The sequence below is a fragment of the Phyllobates terribilis genome, unplaced genomic scaffold (genome assembly GCF_046119375.1).
Source record: "Phyllobates terribilis strain yellow unplaced genomic scaffold, ASM4611937v1 Scaffold_10__3_contigs__length_209671492, whole genome shotgun sequence".
Taxonomy (NCBI): Eukaryota; Metazoa; Chordata; class Amphibia; order Anura; family Dendrobatidae; genus Phyllobates; species Phyllobates terribilis.
This window is the reverse complement of record NW_027362770.1, coordinates 98,312,067-98,332,268: the sequence shown is the minus strand read 5'-3', so window position 1 is coordinate 98,332,268 and position 20,202 is coordinate 98,312,067. Positions and strand designations below refer to the sequence as shown.

General features: G+C 35.8%; 1 protein-coding gene across 11 annotated transcripts in view; it reads right to left on the bottom strand.

The window, feature by feature from the left end:
• The window catches only part of LOC141164433 (protocadherin alpha-C2-like), a 608,374-nt gene that overhangs the window by 439,910 nt on the left and 148,262 nt on the right, over positions 1-20,202 (bottom strand). Inside the window, exon 1 of one of the 11 annotated variants that reach the window (XM_073649653.1) lies at positions 4,561-7,061. The exons of the other annotated variants lie outside the window; for them this stretch is intronic. Coding sequence (XP_073505754.1) covers positions 4,561-6,927 — 2,367 coding nt within the window. The 5' untranslated portion in view covers positions 6,928-7,061. Of the gene's footprint in view, positions 1-4,560; positions 7,062-20,202 lie in introns of those variants that run through there. 11 annotated transcript variants of the gene reach the window in all.

Here is a 20,202-nt window from a genome sequence, read left to right as displayed (position 1 = left end):
GGCCATAATCCGAAAGTGGAAAGAACATCATGTCATCATAAACAACCACGATCAGATTTTAAACAGAGGAGTGAAAAGAATTATCATACGAGTTGTCCAAGAGCCAAGGACCACCTGTGAAGAGCTACAGAAAGACCTGGAATCAGCAGGTATAATTGTTTCAAAGAAAACTATAAGTAATGCACTCAACCTCAATGACCTGTATGCACGGTCACCACGCAAGACTCCATTGCTGAAAACAGTATGTATGTTAAAGCATATTTAAAATTTTCTCAACAACATTTAGACAAGCCTGTGAAATACTGGGAGAAAATAATCTGTAGAACATAACAAAAAGGTAAAGTCAGCTCACCTGTGTGGTTCATGAATGGAGCATGGAAGAACATTCTGATCAAAATGGGGTGAATAGCCAAAGAAAATGTGGTGTCCAGCTCCAACTAAAAACATGCATTTAATTAGTCCATGTTAAAAATTACATCCATGAGAAAAGGGCATGGGGGGTAGATGAATAATGCTATGTGTTTTGAACTATCTAGCTTTCTTTGTCGTTTGTAGCAATCTTATATCTTATATATAGATATATATATATATATATATATATATATATATATATGTATATTTTTTCAGTTTCAGCCTATCAGTGGATTTACCAAGGGCCATACTGGTAGTTTTTGGTCATCTGTGTGCTATTTCTATAACTGCAGTCCAGCCTTTAGCACTTTTTGATAATGTAATTTAGTAATGACATTTCCACTATAGTATAGCTGTTCATCAAGATACTAATGGAGATATTAGAATATTTGATCTCTTGATTATTGATAAATTAGCCAACAGCTTTCAGCAAAATGTTAATGAATCTGACAGAACAATTTTTTCATATGGCCAAGTGTAAAGGAGTTTTGACATTATTTGAAACTATTGTTGGTTTCATCCAAAAAAGATCTGGATATATTTGTTAAGAAAAACAATATGATGAAAGAAGTTGAGTTGCCTTTTGTTAATCTGTCTTCTAATTAATTTGTTTTATTTTTAGCAGTAAAGCAGCTGGTCTTCGATAATGTTGTAACACTTTATGGGTAGCTTGCAGAAATTGCTCACACTGTACAATGCTTGCAGTAGCTGCTCCTCAGGATAGCCATATTCAATCACATTCTTTTTTAGTTTTGTGGATATTAAAGAAGCACTCCTTCCATCAAAATGTTTATCTTCCTGATAAATTGCAGTCATCATATTAAATGGCACTGTGTACTTACAATTGCTCATTTTGCCCTTCGACTCAGCTAATTCTACTCTTTTACATTAGGTCTATGACATCACGTGATTAAAAACAAACTAGTTCTATGTAGAAAAAGGAAATATTTTTTTCCTGCAGGAGTCATCACTGCTAAAGTCCCTGGCATGGGGGAGGAGCAGAGCAGCTGGGTCAGGAATTGAAGAAGGGAATGACTCATACAGGGACATTTAACTTCCTGTTTCTACCTAGAGCTTAGAAGGAGTCAGCTGGTCAGTTTTTAATTGAGTGATGTCATAAAAAAGAGAAACATTTTAGCAGTTAGAAGGGCAAATGAGCAATTGTAATTACACCATGCTATATAATATGATGATTGCAATATATTAAGAGGATAAATACTTAAACGGGAGTGCTTCTTTAACCACTGATGATGCATCAGATATGCTGAGCACTCCAATGGTAAACTCCAAACATATTATGGTTGCGAAACAAAATAACATGGTTGGTTTAGAAACCATGCATTCAGCTTGGCTGAACATATTACTAAAGATGCCTTAAAGAACTAGAGCACATTATAATAACAATTTATCTGTAAGATAATAAAACAATAGCCACACAGCAAAATAAATTGTGTCAAAATTGTAAGTTATCACCTTTGGGACTCCTACTGTTCATGATAATGGACATCAGGAGTAACCTATTTGACCACAGTATTGATCTCCCACATGTGTGCTGTCGCTTTTCAGTGCAAACTTGGTCATGGTTCCATTCAAATAGGGGACTTGAAATCCCCATTCTTATTATTGGTGGAGATCTTACTAGATAGTTCTCTAGTAATCACACATTTACCCCCTATCCTAAAGATCCAATTTAGGCACAAACCCTAGAAACTTATATTAGAGAAAATAACAGAAGCAGAAGAAGAAATTATAGAAGGCCTTAAGAAATTAAGAAACCTTGTAAAGTTTATTGTCTCAAAAAATAATAGTTTCTAGGGGAGAATATAGTACTTTCTTAATATTTTGCCTTGAAAGGGCACTTATAGTGGCACATGGAATGCCTATAGATTCTTGTATAAAAACAAAGGGGTTACATCACATGCATGGTCATAATCTGTATTGGTATTACTTAAGGAAGCTCTCCAAAAAATATAGTTTAATCCCTAAATGTGTGTAAATGTGTACTTGATGTGATGTAAGTGCAATAATATACTTCCTGATCACTATCTTCTCCAGTTAGCAAAGTCACTCTGGCCCCCTTATCATTCATATGACTGCAATTCCGAGTTGCTTTATTACACTATGGTTTACGTGTGAACTGGAAATCAATTTTACATTGCAAGCCTAAGTAGTGTCAAAACGAGGCTCCATAGACTTACATTGTAAAATCAACTTCCGGCTTATAAACCCCAAAGTGATCTGGTGAGTAAAAATTTTAGTCATGTGAGTGAGAAAAGGACCAGAGCGGCAATGGACCCGGGGAAGATGGTGCTCAGCAAGTTTATTATTGCACTTTTACTACACTACAAATATATTTAGACATGCTTAGGGAGAAAAAAAATTTCTTAGGAGTGTTTCTTTAATGATAATCATACTGCATGACTCTTTTTCTTTAATTATTTAATTTTGCAAACAGAGCAGTGAATTGCGTTGCTCCTAAGGACAAGAATGCATCTTTAAAAGTACCTGAAAAATACGAGTGAACGAGCTTGAGAGTGCTTAGCTCCAAAGTGTGTTTTATTCTTAAGCGTGTGATTTGAGATTCAATGACTTTGGATTAAGAGATTTTAGAACGGAATGATTTATATTCATTGATTGCATTATAGAAATTCCTGTTTGATATTTGCATCATCCCCATTAGTAAAATGAGATCCATTATTGACAATACCATCCAGTGTGCATTTTGTTGCATGTACACAATCCCTCAACATCTGTTTCAGGGTACATATTTCTGTGCAAGATGTGTGCACGTTGTACATTTGGAAGCCCAGGTACTAGATCTAAATGAGCAGCCAGCTTGCAACACTGAGATCCATTGAAAACATGGAAAGGAATTTGCTACTCACTGAACAGGTGGTTACTGGGGTAGATGTAGGGGATGGACATGGAGGTACGGATAATGACTCAGCTACCTGGGTAATAGAAGTTGGGGCAGAGACAAACGTGTTACAGAGTCTAATCCTGATCTGGTACACCTCAACAAGTTTGCTAAGTTGGCATATGACGGGCATACTAGTACAATAGTAGCATTACTACAGCAAGACATGTGCAATGAAAGTTAGGGAAATATCTTCTCAAGTAAGGAGGGGAATAAAAGTGTAAGTCAGGTCTGATAGTCACTGGTTTTATTGAAACATGTAGGGCAATCTAAGCAAAAGACCACAACTGGTAAACATCATATTGTCTTCCAGATGCTGCAGTTCAACATTGCTGATGGGGTTTATAGATTACTGGGAGAGGCTCAGTGGTCTGGAGAACATTGACACCAAAAATAAAAAAATTATATAGATGGAAGGTCTACTAAACTTAAGCAAGGCGAATTATCATTGGCAAAGGAACTATTTCAATACAATATACTGAGACAATGCCTTCAAAAATAAATGTATACAAAGCAATTTATACAGTTTTATAAATATCCTGAATAAGTACTGTGCACAATATATACCTTACAAGTATAAATAGGGAAAGGCCAATCTAATAAATGACTTCTCTACAGTATTTACGCAGTAAAATCCAATGATAAATTCCATTTTTTACTTAGGTAAAAAAAATCTTTAATTGTCACCTGCTTAACCAAGCAGGAAGTGTGGAACCACCTCAAAAACAATAAAGTAGACATATTACTAGGTTCAGATGGTATACACCTCTGAGCACTACAGGAATTAAGTAATATGATAGACAGACCATTATTTGCAACAGGTAATAGTTCTATAATAACAGGAGCCTTCATCACAAACATATCACACTAAAGGTTGTGAGTACCAGATTTTGTGAGTAGGAAATTAGTCTGATGCTATTTGTAGAGACAAGAAGAAATCTTTCACCTAATGAATGGAAATTTGCATCTGCCTAACAGGGTTTTTGCATTTCTTTGGATGAACAAAGATATTCTTGCTTCCAAACATAATAGAGCTCTAAGAGTATCCAACTTTGCAGATGTTCAGTTATAAAGGCTTTTATTTACAGGTTTTTATTTTTATTTTCTTTTTACATTTTTTTGAAACATAATAAATTTAGAGTATTAAAAGTCGCAAGATACATCAGATTTTTTTTTTTAATCCAAAAATGTTTTAGTTATAAAACAAAACTATTTTATATAGTCAGTCTTACCTTATAGGAGGAGTTTAACACGACCGCTTGTGGATTGACTTGCTCTTCATTCCCTGGTGTCTGACAGTTATTTGGAGTGAAGACAATTAAGTCACTTTTGGGTCGAAATGAATTGGAACTGATGTTATACTGAGTGTGTTGGGAATACATCCAGCTCCCTCCAGTGTTGGAGCAGATTCTGTAATTTTCTTTTAGCTCATTGACCTCATCTCTGTATTTTTGCCATCTTAACACAGTGAACACAATCAAAGTAATAAGAAAAATAGTTGATATGACGCAGATTGCAACAACCAAGTAAACATTTGCATCAGAAAATTCATCACCATTCCCCTTGGTTTCTTGATTATCAAACTTCAATTCTTCTCCAGACTCCACTACAGATATGACAATTTGTGTTTCTGACGTCATGACTGGTTCACCATGATCCTGAGCTACTACATGCAATCTGTACTCATCATTATCAGAATCTGTAAATGACCGTTTCAAAGTGATTTCTCCAGTCTGATGTGCAATTATAAATGGAGATTTTCCAGATCCTCCAAGATCCTTTAACTTGTAAAATGTCCAAGCGTTGTATCCAGAATCCAGATCTACGGCCTTCACTTTAGTTATCAGGTGTCCAGGTTCTGCTGACTTTGAGGCTTTGATTGTTATTTCAGAATGAAGTGGGGTGAATGTAGGAGCATTATCATTAATATCCTCAATGAATATGTTTAGAGTAAGGTTGGAGCTGAGGGCTCGTAGACCAGCGTCAGTGGCTTTTATGTGACACTGGAAATAAGAAATCTGTTCATGGTCAAATGATACTAAAGCAAAAACCTTCCCATTCTCTGGATTAATGGAAATGTAGGAAGAAATAGGAATTCCATCAATTGTACGTTCCCTAATTGAGTAAGTAATGAATGAATTCTGCCCAATATCTGGGTCAGAGGCTGATGCTGTATATATATGAGACCCTGGTGGGTTGTTCTCCTTAATGAATATTGTGCCTACTGACTGGACAAATCTTGGAGCATTGTCATTGGCATCGCTTATATCAATCTTCAGAGTTTTTGAGGTAGACAGGGATGGAAAACCTTCATCCTTTGCAGTAATTGTAACATCATATTGATCTTTCACTTCTCGATCCAAAGGTTCATTCACGGTCAAAGAAAAATCACTCATGAAAGCTGGATTTACCTTAAATGGTGAAGGCTCAGAAATGTAGCAGTGGACTTTTCCATTTGATCCTGAATCTTTATCGTGGACACTGATGATGGCAACTGTTGTCCCTTGGGGAGAATTTTCAGGAACAGGAACTGATAATGATGTCACTGTCATCTCAGGAGGGTTGTCATTGACATCTACAACTGTCACCAGAACTTTGCAATGTCCAAAATGTTGAACATCTCCATTATCAATAGCATCAACCTGGATTTCATACATATTAACAGTTTCAAAATCCAACTTGCCTTTTACTGTTATTTCTCCAGTGTTTTTATCTATTATGAATGCTTCCTTTGCCTCTCCTGACACCATATGGCTAAAATCATATAGTATTTCTCCATTTTTCCCAACATCCAGATCAGTAGCATTCAGCTTAAACACTAAAGTTCCTTCTATAGCATTTTCATTAACACTGCATTGGTAAAATGGCTGATCAAACACAGGAGCATTATCATTAAAGTCTTCTACAGTAACAACAATATGTGTGGTGCCACTTAGCCTTGGTTTGCCTCCATCATAAGCTGTAAGGGAGAGATTGTGAAGAGACTGCTTTTCTCTATCTACATTTTTTTTCAGCACAAGCTCCAATGATTTGATTTGATTAATATATTTTTGGAAATCCAAAGCAAAATAATCACTTGCACTGAGCTCATAATTGGTGATAGAATTTGTTCCAAGATCTGGATCAGAAGCAATCTTCAATGGGATACGAGATCCTGCATGCTTTACTTCTGATATGACAAGATTAGTCACACTAGAGGAGAATACAGGACTATTGTCATTGATATCTTCTATTTCTACATCCACACGATACATCTGCACAGGCTTATCTACAATAACCTGCAGAGGAATTATACAGAAGGGTGTATTTGGACACAACACTTCTCTGTCTATTGTCTCTTTAACAAACAAGATTCCATTCTGCAGATTAACCTGGAAATATTCCTTCTCATCTCTAGAGACAATGTGTAACATTCTGGAATTAATCTCACCTATATCCAGTCCAAGATCCTGAGCAATTCTCCCGACAAAGGTGCCATGCTTGGATTCCTCAGGGATGATATAATGCAGCTGACTCAGGACCACATCCCACGATATTTGTAACAAAAATAAATGAACCAACCTGCTCCGTGCTTGATAATCCTGTCTCTGATTCAGCATTTCTTAAAATCAGTGAAGGTAGAGGTGATGATTAGTCCAGTAATAAATGCACTAATGCTGATGGAAGCAAGAAGAAATTGTGAAAAAAAATCTGTCATGGCCGGAATCCCGGCTGCAAGATTTTCAGTTAACGATGGAGAAATGCATTTCCTCTTTCCTTCCTGCTATTAGTTGGTGAGGAGTGCCATCTAGTGCTAAATATTTAGACTGCATATCAGGTATGTCTGTATTTTTTTTGTTTGAGGAATAATTTGCATACATTTTTTACATTTGATGTTCATAATACAATATTATCAAGAACATATTACAGTAAATGTATTGTATAAAATAATAATTGGTATATTACTCAACAATGAAACATTCTATTATATCTTATATTAGCCATATGTTGATTATTTTTCTCTTGAATCTAATATAACTAATGTTATATTTGTAAAAGATAATAGCAACAACAACAATAATAATAATAATAATTATTATTATTATTATTATTATTATTAAGGGTCAATAATGTTTCTTACATATTTTCTTTACTTTTTTCCAAACTACAACAAGACTTATGTAAGCTAGATATTTGCTAGTTATGAATTGTCAATAGTGGCATATGTTTGAAAAGGACCAAAACAAAATGTAATCCAAAATACATAAGAAAGCACAAATATGGTGGTAAGTATAAGTAAAAATAATGATTTGCTAAAAATTAAAAATTAGGTGTTGTTGACCCTTGCAATTATTACTCAAAGTTTAGTAGTGTCTTAGTATGGTTGATATATGGATAGATAGATAGATAGATAGATAGATAGATAGATAGATAGATAATATATCTAGTATTGACGGGATTGACAATAGTAATAGCCTTATTAGTAGAAAAATTAAAATCAAAAGTAAGAAAATAAAACATTTTTAGAATTCTATCTATTTCACCATTATACTGTGTTTCACACTTACTCTACATTGGTATTGGTAATACAAGTCAACCTTAAATGAATGTTAGCCAATAGTAAACATATCAGAAAAATTGTGAAACAAGTTGTTTACTATTAACATAATGTTTCATCCTTTAATCCTTCTCTTTTCTTGAGTAAATAAATTAAGTTATGATACCATTTTCCCAAGACTAAGGTCTTATAGCTTTCTAATTAATATAGGGTATATAATCACAGTAATTGAACCCTAAATGGATTTATAAGATATTATAACGATATATAAGTTTAACTAAAGGTTCAAATAGATATCAAAGGAATAAAAAATAAATCAGAGAGCTCTTTGTCAGGAAAAAACCGCGGGATCGGTTTTAGCACAAAGTCAATTTTATTAGAGAAATATAATCATACACATAGAAAATCCACATATGATGAGAAGAGACAAATTGCTAAAATATTTGCAGCAGTAGTGTGTAATAAGGACCCATGGGAACACAGAGGATTCCCAGCCCTCAATCAGAGTTGGCAGAAATTAACCCCTGACGAAGCCGGAAGGAGAAACGCGCGTCGAGGCGCTCGTGTGGTTCTCCAGCCCTCCCCTCACAACGCTAATATGTCTCCAGGTACAGCACTCCTTTACTGATATCTTACTATGCCATGCTATATCTCTTTAGTGCTTATTGTTAAGCGCATTTTGACTTCTATCTAAATCAAATCTTTGCTGTCTTGGAGGCTGTTATGCCTGTTTGTGGGGGGTTAATTTCTGCCAACTCTGATTGAGGGCTGGGAATCCTCTGTGTTCCCATGGGTCCTTATTACACACTACTGCTGCAAATATTTTAGCAATTTGTCTCTTCTCATCATATGTGGATTTTCTATGTGTATGATTATATTTCTCTAATAAAATTGACTTTGTGCTAAAACCGATCCCGCGGTTTTTTCCTGACAAAGAGCTCTCTGATTTATTTTTTATTCCTTTAATATCTATTTGAACCTTTAGTTAAACTTATATATCGTTATAATATCTTATAAATCCATTTAGGGTTCAATTACTGTGATTATATACTGTAGATCAGAGGACTTTGTCCCCCCCCTTTTTTGGTTTGGTTTATGTAATCGGGCTAGACTCCACTTTTAGTGGATTCTTTATAGGTTTTCTTTCTAATTAATATAGTTGTTGCTTTATCTTAATGATATGTAATATTTTAAACTGTTGCCCAAATCAAGATTCCATATTTTATATATGACTTCTCCAGTGCTTACAGGACCCATGAAAAAAATTAATTAATTGACTTTGGAATAACAATAAGTTTCACAATTTGATGTCTTAAAATAAATGTTCCTGTGTTGAGATAATCTTTTAAATGTGCCCCTGCTGTGTACTGTGTAATTGCTGTGTCTGACTGCGCAGAGCTGCTCCAGTTCATCGTCTGAACATTCCACACCTCCTGGCTAGGGGACAAAGCAAAAAATCTACACACAGGACAGAATTGTATTGCAGATTATTCTAAAACTTGTATCCAAACAGGCAGGGAAATGTTTATAGAGATAAACATCTATAATCCCATTCTATCCTCTCTGTATGCTCTTTTGCTTCCTCCCCTGGCCACTGTGTTATGATCAGACCATGTTCCTGTATGTCAGACACAATCATTACACAGTACACAGCAGGGGCACATTTATAAGATTATCTCAGCACAGGAACATTTTTTTAACACATCCAATTGTGGAACTTATTATTACAAGATCTATTGATTATAGGGTACCTTTTAGCCGGACCACCCCTTCAATCAAGTGGGTCTCCCTAGTGCTTAATAAGGAACTTATGTCCCATGTCAGACAATACCTAATTAACTGCAGGTATAGCAAATTGGTATCATATTCTTATTAAAGTTTGTAAAAATAATGATTCCAAATTTTTCCTTCATTGTAGACTTGATGATAATCTATTTTAGATATATTCTAGTGCAGCCAAGTATAACTTGATAGACAATGTACCATCTTAAAAACTTGTCACAGAAAATTATATCACTTAAGAGGATTATTATGACTTACAGAGTAGCCATTGTTTTATTTGTATTTCATAAATCAATAGTACATATGAAAATAAAGAACTTTGTAATATATCTTATCAAAGAAGTCTGCCTCTGATTGTTACATTATATGAGATATCAATAACGACTGTCACCTCTGAATAAAATTGTCTTGCTGAAAATAGAATTTAACTGTGAATTGACAATTTTGATAATGAATGATCAGTCGAGGAGGAGAAAGGAGCAGATTTCTCTGATAAGATATTTTGCAAAGTTTCTTATTTTCATATTTGTTATTGATTTATGAATTCAGAATTAAAACATTGGTTAATCTTTAACATTGCAAAAGCCATTGACCTAAGTCAAAGTAGGGGTCAAATTACACTTTTTTTGCACCATAGTATCCAAGTTCTGTGTTTTCTTTGTTAACATAAATTGGGCTCCATCTTTATGTTATGAATATAATTTGTCCCAAAACATATAATATAATGTAATATAAGGTCATATACTGCACATTTAAGCAGAATACATGGACATAATTGCTTAGCAAGTAAAAGTATGACATAGATATTATTTGCAACTTTTTTTTCTTACACTCCGGGCATACATAAGCCCGCTCTATCTAAATGTTAAAGAAAAATAGCCCATTGTCCATATTGACAAAATGTATTCTTATTAGAAATTTGGCACAAAAAATGCAAATGATAAATTTGCCCATTAATGTATAACTCTCTGGGATAAACAAACATATTTTTTTCAGTTTGAATATTAGTCATTTATGAGGACTTTTTGAACACGTTTTGTCAAAACTATCTCCTAAAACAAATATTGCACTTAAGACAAATCATCATAAATGTGTTGAATATCCACATGTCAGAAACCATATTAAATGCTTAGAAAAATTCAAAAATATTTGCATGTGCCAACAATATCCAGAGATTCTGCTCAGCACTTCATAAAAAGTAAGATTTGTTTTACAAGAGCTGTTTTTCATGAAGCCAGGGAGGTTCCGTGTAATTATATCATTCCCTAAAATGTGATGTTAAATGACCTCATATAAAATTTATAACTAACTTACTAACTAACCAACAATAATTGCTAAACATACTAGCTTATAGTTGTCAAGTATAGTCATTGAACATTGGAAAATATTACTACTGTTTGAAAATCAATATAGACAGGTCATTAATGTCTTATATCATTTAAGTTCTGTGAAAGCATGAAAAATAATAGTCTGACAACTTATAAGTTAAGTTCTCCAAGAAGACACAGATGATAAAAATAAGAAAACAGATATGTTTATATGAATCTCTCCTAAATCATTTGGTTCACTTTTCATATTCGAGCAAAATGAATCGCTATTATTCTAAAGTTGTTAGAAATTTGGATTGAACGTACTTACATTCTCAGTGTCACTTTTGACCTAATATACTTTTGCAAAATGCATGGCACAAACATTTTCTTTTGTACCATTGTAATATAATGTGTAAAAATATAGTTATATGTACTATATATATACAGTGGGTACGGAAAGTATTCGGACCCCTTTAAATTTTTCACTCTTTTTTTCATTGCAGCCATTTGGTAAATTCTAAAAAGTTCATTTTTTCTCATTAATGTACACTCTGCACCTCATCTTGACTGAAAAAAACAGAAATGTAGAAATTTTTGCAAATTTATTAAAAAAGAAAAACTGATATATCATACGGTCATAAGTATTCAGACCCTTTGCTCAGACACTCATATTTAAGTCACATTCTGTCCATTTCCTTGTGATCTACTCCTTCATTGGAGTCCAGCTGTGTTTAATTAAACTGATAGGACTTGATTTGGAAAGACACACGCCTGTCTATATAAGACCTCACTGCTCACAGTGCATGTCAGACCAAATGAGAATCATGAGCTCAAAGGAACTGCCCAAGGAGCTCAGAGACAGAATTGTGGCAAGGCACAGATCTGGCCAAGGTTACAAAAGAATTTCTGCATTACTCAAGGTTCCTAAGAGCAAAGTGGCCTCCATAATCCTTAAATGGAAGAAGTTTGGGACCACCAGAAGTCTTCCTAGACCTGGCCGCCCAGCCAAACTGAGCAATCGTGGGAGAAGAGCCTTGGTGAGAGCGGTAAAGAAGAACCCCAAGATCACGGTGGCTGAGCTCCAGAGATGCAGTAGGGAGATGGGAGAAAGTTCCACAAAGTCAACTATCACTGCAGCCCTCCACCAGTCGGTCCTTTATGGCAGAGTGGCCCGATGTAAGCCTCTCCTCAGTGCAAGACATATGAAAGCCCACATAGAGTTTGCTCAAAAACACATGAAGGACTCCCATAGTATGAGAAATAAGATTCTCTGGTCTGATGAGATGAAGATAGAACTTTTTGGTGATAATTCTCAGCAGTATGTGTGGAAAAAAACAGGCACTGCTCATCACCTGCCCAATACAATCCCAACAGTGAAACATGGAGCTGGCAGCATCATGCTATGGGGGTTTTTTTCACCTGCTGGGACAGGATGACTGGTTGCAATTGAAGGAAACATGAATGCGGCCAAGTACAGAGATATCCTGGATGAAAACCTCTTCCAGAATTCTCTGGACCTCAGACTTGGCCAAAGATTCACCTTCCAAAAAGACAATGATCCTAAGCACACAGCTAAAATAACAAAGGAGTGGCTTCAGAACAACTCTGTGACCATTGTTGACTGGCCCAGCCAGAGCCCTGACCTAAACCCAACTGAGCATCTCTGGAGATTCCTGAAAATGACAGTCCACCAACGTTCACCATCCAACCTGACGGAAGTGGAGAGGATCTGCAAGGAAGAATGGCAGAGGATCCCCAAATCCAGGTGTGAAAAACTTGTTGCATCATTCCCAAGAAGACTCATAGCTGTACTAGCTCAAAAGGGTGCTTCTACTCAATACTAAGCAAAGGGTCTGAATACTTATGACCATGTGATGTTTCAGTTTTTCTTTTTTAATGAATTTGCAAAAATTTCTACATTTCTGTTTTTTTCCAGTCAAGATGCGGTGCAGAGTACACTTTAATAAGAAAAAAAAATGAACTTTTTAGAATTTACCAAATGGCTGCAATGAAATAAAGTATGAAAAATTTAAAGGGGTCTGAATACTTTTGTACCCATTGTAAGTATGTATATATTTATATATACGTATATACAGTAAATGATTTTATATCTGTTTGTATGTATGTATATATACTGTTTTCTTTGTTTTTCTCATTTTGTAAATAAGTCAACTATATTTACTTCTTGCAGATGTTGCTACATATACCTTATACATATACTACGCCAGTATTGCAACACAGAAACAATTCAATTTTCTAATGTGGAGCCCTGGACAGAGCAGAATCTCAGCGCAAAACAATTACAAGCTCAGATGTGGCCTTGTTTATGTAGTGAAGTAGTAACATAAAAAATTGACTTTGTACTGTGGAGCCCTGGATACAGCGGAATCTCAGCGCAAAATGATTACAAGTTCAGATGTGGCCTTGCTTATGTAGCATGGTAGTAACAGAAAAACATTAGATTTTCTACTGTGGAGCCCTGGATAGAGAAGAATCTCAGCGCAAAACAATTACAAGCTCAGATGTGGCCTTGTTTATGTAGCATGGTAGTAACAAAAAAAAAATTGATTTTCTATTGTGGAGCCCTGGATACAGCAGAATCTCAGCGCAAAACAATTACAAGCTCAGATGTAGCCTTTTTTATGTAGCATGGTAGTACCAGAAACAATTAGATTTTTTACTGTGGAGCCCTGGAAAGAGCAAACTCTTGGTGCAAAACAATTACAAGCTCAGATGTGGCCTTGTTTATATAGCATGGTAGTAACAGAAAACAATTGATTTTGTACTGTGGAGCCCAGGATAGAGAAGAATGTCAGCGCAAAACAATTACAAGCTCGAATGTGGCCTTGATTATGCAGTGCAATAGTAACATAAAAAATTGATTTTGTACTGTGGAGCCCTGAATAGAGCAGAATCTCAGGAAAAATTATTACAAGCTCAGATGTGGCATTGTTTATGTAGCATGGTAGTTACAGAAAAAATTTAGATTTTCTACTGTGGAGTAGAGATGAGCATTGTTCGACTCGAACTGTTCGCCAATCTCAAATTCGAGCTGTTTTGGGCGGTGTTCGAGCCGTTCGGCGAACACGAACGATTTGAAAAAATTCGGCTGTTCGAGGTTATGTTCGATAACTGTTCGTGCACCAAAATCATAACTGGATATTTTCTCAGTAATAATGAAAATTAATGTTAATATGCAGTTTGAGTGTACAGCGGGGCGGGGGGAGGGGCAGGGGATGGATCTCAGCAGGAATAATGAAGATCTCCATTTTTTTTTCTCTTTCCCGCATTTACAGTGGGGAGGTGCAATCTGTCAGCCTATCAGCAGCGCACACACGGAGCGAAGTGCTTTTCTTCACACAAGCAAGGGCATGTTTCATTGGCAGTGTATGTCACATGTCCTTGCCCTATAAGACCCAGCCATTTTCCCCATCGCCACCATTTCCTCACTGCTGCAACTGCGTGTTAGACGGCACCGCTGTTGCTGTGTGCGCTATACCTTGTTAATTTCAAGCCAATTTTCGCACAAATCTACAGATAGCTTGGGAGTAGGGAATAGTTGTGATTGCAGTCCTTTTAAGGACTAGGTTTCAGCATTTTCTGCGACTTTTATCGGGTCTGTGCTCTTAAATAGATAGGTTGGGAGTAAAGACTAATTGTAATTGCAGTCCTTTTCAGGACTAAGTTACATCAGTTCCTATCAGTTTTTGCCAGGCAGGTCTGTGCCAGTGCTGTGCAAGTTTTTTTCACAGCATTTGGCTAAATCTAGCAAAGCTAATCCTTTTTGGCCTATTGCAGAGTGTGTTAGTCAGTGGAGTAGCCTATCGGTGTTGCAAGCTACACCACCTGTGTATAGAATACCAATTTTTTTACTGCACCTAGTGAAGTAAAACCTTTTGGGCATAGCATCATTCTATTAGTCCATCTATACTGACCTCCATCAGGTTGCAAATTGAATATAATCTTTTTCTGCATCTAGCTCTGAAAAATCATTTGGGCTTCTAGCAGTGTGTGGGACTTGGTCTATTAGTCCATCTATACTGACCTCCATCAGGTTGCAAATTGAATGTAATTTTTTTCTGCATCTAGCTCTGAAAAAATATTTGGGCTTCTAGCAGTGTGTGGGAATTGTTCTATTAGTCCATCTATACTGACCTCCATCAGGTTGCAAATTGAATATAATTTTTTTCTGCTTCTAGCTCTAAAAAAATATTTGGGCTTCTAGCAGTGTGTGGGACTTGGTCTATTAGTCCATCTATACTGACCTCCATCAGGTTGCAAATTAAAAATATTTTTTTTCTGCATCTAGCTCTGAAAAAATATTTGGGCTTCTAGCAGAGTGTGGAACTTGTTCTATTAGTCCATCTATACTGACCTCCATCAGGATGCAAATTGAATATAATTTTTTTCTGCATCTAGCTCTGAAAAAATATTTGGGCTTCTAGCAGTGTGTGGGACTTGTTCTATTAGTCCATCTATACTGACCTCCATCAGGTTGCAAATTAAAAATAATTTTTTTCTTCATCAAGCTCTGAAAAAATATTTGGGTTTCTAGCAGTGTGTGGGACTTGTTCTATTAGTTCATCTATACTGACCTCCATCAGGTTGCAAATTGAATTTAATTTTTTTCTGCATCTAGCTCTGAAAAAATATTTGGGCTTCTAGCAGTGTGTGGGACTTGGTCTATTAGTCCATCTATACTGACCTCCATCAGGTTGCAAATTGAATATAATTTTTTTCTGCATCTAGCTCTGAAAAAATATTTGGTCTTCTAGCAGTGTGTGGGACTTGGTCTATTAGTCCATCTATACTGACCTCCATCAGGTTGCAAATAAAAAATATTTTTTTTCTGCATCTAGCTCTGAAAAAATATTTGGGCTTCTAGCAGTGTGTGGGACTTGTTCTATTAGTCCATCTATACTGACCTTCATCAGGTTGCAAATTGAATATAATTTTTTTCTGCATCTAGCTCTGAAAAAATATTTGGGCTTCTAGCAGTGTGTGGGACTTGGTCTATTAGTCCATCTATACTGACCTCCATCAGGTTGCAAATTGAATATAATTTTTTTCTGCATCTAGCTCTGAAAAAATATTTGGGCTTCTAACAGTGTGTGGGACTTGGTCTATTAGTCCATCTATACTGACCTCCATCAGGTTGCAAATTAAAAATATTTTTTTTTTCATCTAGCTCTGAAAAAATATTTGGGCTTCTAGCCGAGTGTGGGACTTGTTCTATTAGTCCATCTATACTGACCTCCATCAGGTTGCAAATTGAATTTAATTTTTTTCTGCATCTAGCTCTGAAAAAATATTTGGGCTTCTAGCAGTGTGTGGGACTTGGTCTATTAGTCCATCTATACTGACCTACATCAGGTTGCAAATTAAAAATATTTTTTTTCATGCATCTAGCTCTGAAAAAATATTTGGGCTTCTAGCAGTGTGTGGGACTTGTTCTATTAGTCCATCTAAACTGACCTCCATCAGGTTGCAAATTGAATATAATTTTTTTCTGCATCTAGCTCTGAAAAAATATTTGGGCTTCTAGCAGTGTGTGGGACTTGGTATATTAGTCCATCTATACTGACCTCCATCAGGTTGCAAATTAAAAATATTTTTTTTCTGCATCTAGCTCTGAAAAAATATTTGGGCTTCTAGCAGTGTGTGGGACTTATTCTATTAGTCCATCTATACTGACCTTCATCAGGTTGCAAATTGAATATAATTTTTTTCTGCACCTAGCTCTGAAAAAATATTTGGGCTTCTAGCAGTGTGTGGGACTTGGTCTATTAGTCCATCTATACTGACCTCCATCAGGTTGCACATCAAAAATAATTTTTTTTGTTCATCTAGCTCTGAAAAATTATTTGAGTTTCCAGCAGTGTGTGGGACTTGTTCTATTAGTCCATCTATACTGACATCCATCAGGTTGCAAATTGAATTTAATTTTTTTCTGCATCTAGCTCTGAAAAAATATTTGGGCTTCTAGCAGTGTGTGGGACTTGGTCTATTAGTCCATCTATACTGACCTCCATCAGGTTGCAAATTAAAAATATTTTTTTTTCCTGCATCTAGCTCTGAAAAAATATTTGGGCTTCTAGCAGTGTGTGGGACATGTTCTATTAGTCCATCTAAACTGACCTCCATCAGGTTGCAAATTGAATATAATTTTTTTCTGCATCTAGCTCTGAAAAAATATTTGTGCTTCTAGCAGTGTTTGGGACTTGGTCTATTAGTCCATCTATACTGACCTCCATCAGGTTGCAAATTAAAAATTTTTTTTTTCTGCATCTAGCTCTGAAAAAATATTTGGGCTTCTAGCAGTGTGTGGGACTTGTTCTATTAGTCCATCTATACTGACCTTCATCAGGTTGCAAATTGAATATAATTTTTTTCTGCATCTAGCTCTGAAAACATATTTGGGCTTCTAGCAGTGTGTGGGACTTGGTCTATTAGTCCATCTATACTGACCTCCATCAGGTTGCACATTAAAAATAATTTTTTTCTTCATCTAGCTCTGAAAAAATATTTGAGCTTCTAGCAGTGTGTGGGACTTGTTCTATTAGTCCATCTATACTGACCTCCATCAGGTTGCAAATTGAATATAATATTTTTCTGCATCTAGCTCTGAAAAATCATTTGTTCTTCTAGCAGTGTGTGGGACTTGGTCTATTAGTCCATCTATACTGACCTCCATCAGGTTGCAAATTAAAAATATTTTTTTTCCTGCATCTAGCTCTGAAAAATCATTTGGGCTTCTAGCAGTGTGTGGGACTTTGTCTATTAGTCCATCTATACTGACCTCCATCAGGTTGCAAATTGAATGTAATTTTTTTCTGCATCTAGCTCTGAAAAAATATTTGGGCTTCTAGCAGTGTGTGGGACTTGTTCTGTTATACCATCTATACTGACCTCCATCAGGTTGCAAATTAAAAATATTTTTTTTCTGCATCTAGCTCTGAAAAAATATTTGGGCTTCTAGCAGTGTGTGGGACTTGGTCTATTAGTCCATCTAAACTGACCTCCATCAGGTTGCAAATTAAAAATATTTTTTTTCTGCATCTAGCTCTGAAAAAATATTTGGGCTTCTAGCAGTGTGTGGGACTTGTTCTATTAGTCCATCTATACTGACCTCCATCAGGTTGCAAATTGAATATAATTTTTTTCTGCATCTAGCTCTGAAAAAATATTTGGGCTTCTAGCAGTGTGTGGGACTTGTTCTGTTATTCCATCTATACTGACCTCCATCAGGTTGCAAATTGAATGTAATTTTTTTCTGCATCTAGCTCTGAAAAAATATTTGGGCTTCTAGCAGTGTGTGGGACTTGGTCTGTTAGTCCATCTATACTGACCTCCATCAGGTTGCAAATTAAAAATATTTTTTTTCTGCATCTAGCTCTGAAAAAATATTTGGGCTTCTAGCAGTGTGTGGGACATGTTCTATTAGTCCATCTATACTGACCTCCATCAGGTTGCAAATTGAATATAATTTTTTTCTGCATCTAGCTCTGAAAAAATATTTGGGCTTCTAGCAGTGTGTGGGACTTGGTCTATTAGTCCATCTATACTGACCTCCATCAGGTTGCACATCAAAAATAATTTTTTTTGTTCACCTAGCTCTGAAAAAAAATTTGAGCTTCCAGCAGTGTGTGGGACTTGTTCTATTAGTCCATCTATACTGACCTCCATCAGGTTGCAAATTGAATATAATTTTTTTCTGCATCTAGCTCTGAAAAAATATTTGGGCTTCTAGAAGTGTGTGGGACTTGGTCTATTAGTCCATCTATACTGACCTCCATCAGGTTGCAAATTAAAAATAATTTTTTTCTTCATCAAGCTCTGAAAAAATATTTGGGTTTCTAGCAGTGTGTGGGACTTGTTCTATTAGTCCATCGATACTGACCTCCATCAGGTTGCAAATTGAATATAATTTTTTTCTGCATCTAGTTCTGAAAAAATATTTGGGCTTCTAGCAATGTGTGGGACTTGGTCTATTAGTCCATCTATACTGACCTCCATCAGGTTGCAAATAAAAAATATTTTTTTTCTGCATCTAGCTCTTAAAAAATATTTGGGCTTCTAGCAGTGTGTGGGACTTGTTCTATTAGTCCATCTATACTGACCTTCATCAGGTTGCAAATTGAATATAATTTTTTTCTGCATCTAGCTCTGAAAAAATATTTGGGCTTCTAGCAGTGTGTGGGACTTGGTCTATTAGTCCATCTATACTGACCTCCATCAGGTTGCAAATTAAAAATAATTTTTTTCTTCATCTAGCTCTGAAAAAATATTTGAGCTTCTAGCAGTGTGTGGGACTTGGTCTATTAGTCCATCTATACTGACCTCCATCAGGTTGCAAATTGAATGTAATTTTTTTCTGCATCTAGCTCTGAAAAAATATTTGGGCTTCTAGCAGTGTGTGGGACTTGGTCTATTAGTCCATCTATACTGACCTCCATCAGGTTGCAAATTGAATATAATTTTTTTCTGCATCTAGCTCTGAAAAAATATTTGGGCTTCTAGCAGTGTGTGGGACTAGGTCTATTAGTCCATCTATACTGACCTCCATCAGGTTGCAAATTAAAAATATTTTTTTTTTCATCTAGCTCTGAAAAAATATTTGGGCTTCTAGCAGAGTGTGGGACTTGTTCTATTAGTCCATCTATACTGACCTCCATCAGGTTGCAAATTGAATTTAATTTTTTTCTGCATCTAGCTCTGAAAAATATTTGGGCTTCTAGCAGTGTGTGGGACTTGGTCTATTAGTCCATCTATACTGACCTCCATCAGGTTGCAAATTAAAAATATTTTTTTTCCTGCATCTAGCTCTGAAAAAATATTTGGGCTTCTAGCAGTGTGTGGGACTTGTTCTATTAGTCCATCTAAACTGACCTCCATCAGGTTGCAAACTGAATATAATTTTTTTCTGCATCTAGCTCTGAAAAAATATTTGGGCTTCTAGCAGTGTGTGGGACTTGGTCTATTAGTCCATCTATACTGACCTCCATCAGGTTGCACATCAAAAATAATTTTTTTTGTTCATCTAGCTCTGAAAAAAATTTGAGCTTCCAGCAGTGTGTGGGACTTGTTCTATTAGTCCATCTATACTGACATCCATCAGGTTGCAAATTGAATTTAATTTTTTTCTGCATCTAGCTCTGAAAAAATATTTGGGCTTCTAGCAGTGTGTGGGACTTGGTCTATTAGTCCATCTATACTGACCTCCATCAGGTTGCAAATTAAAAATA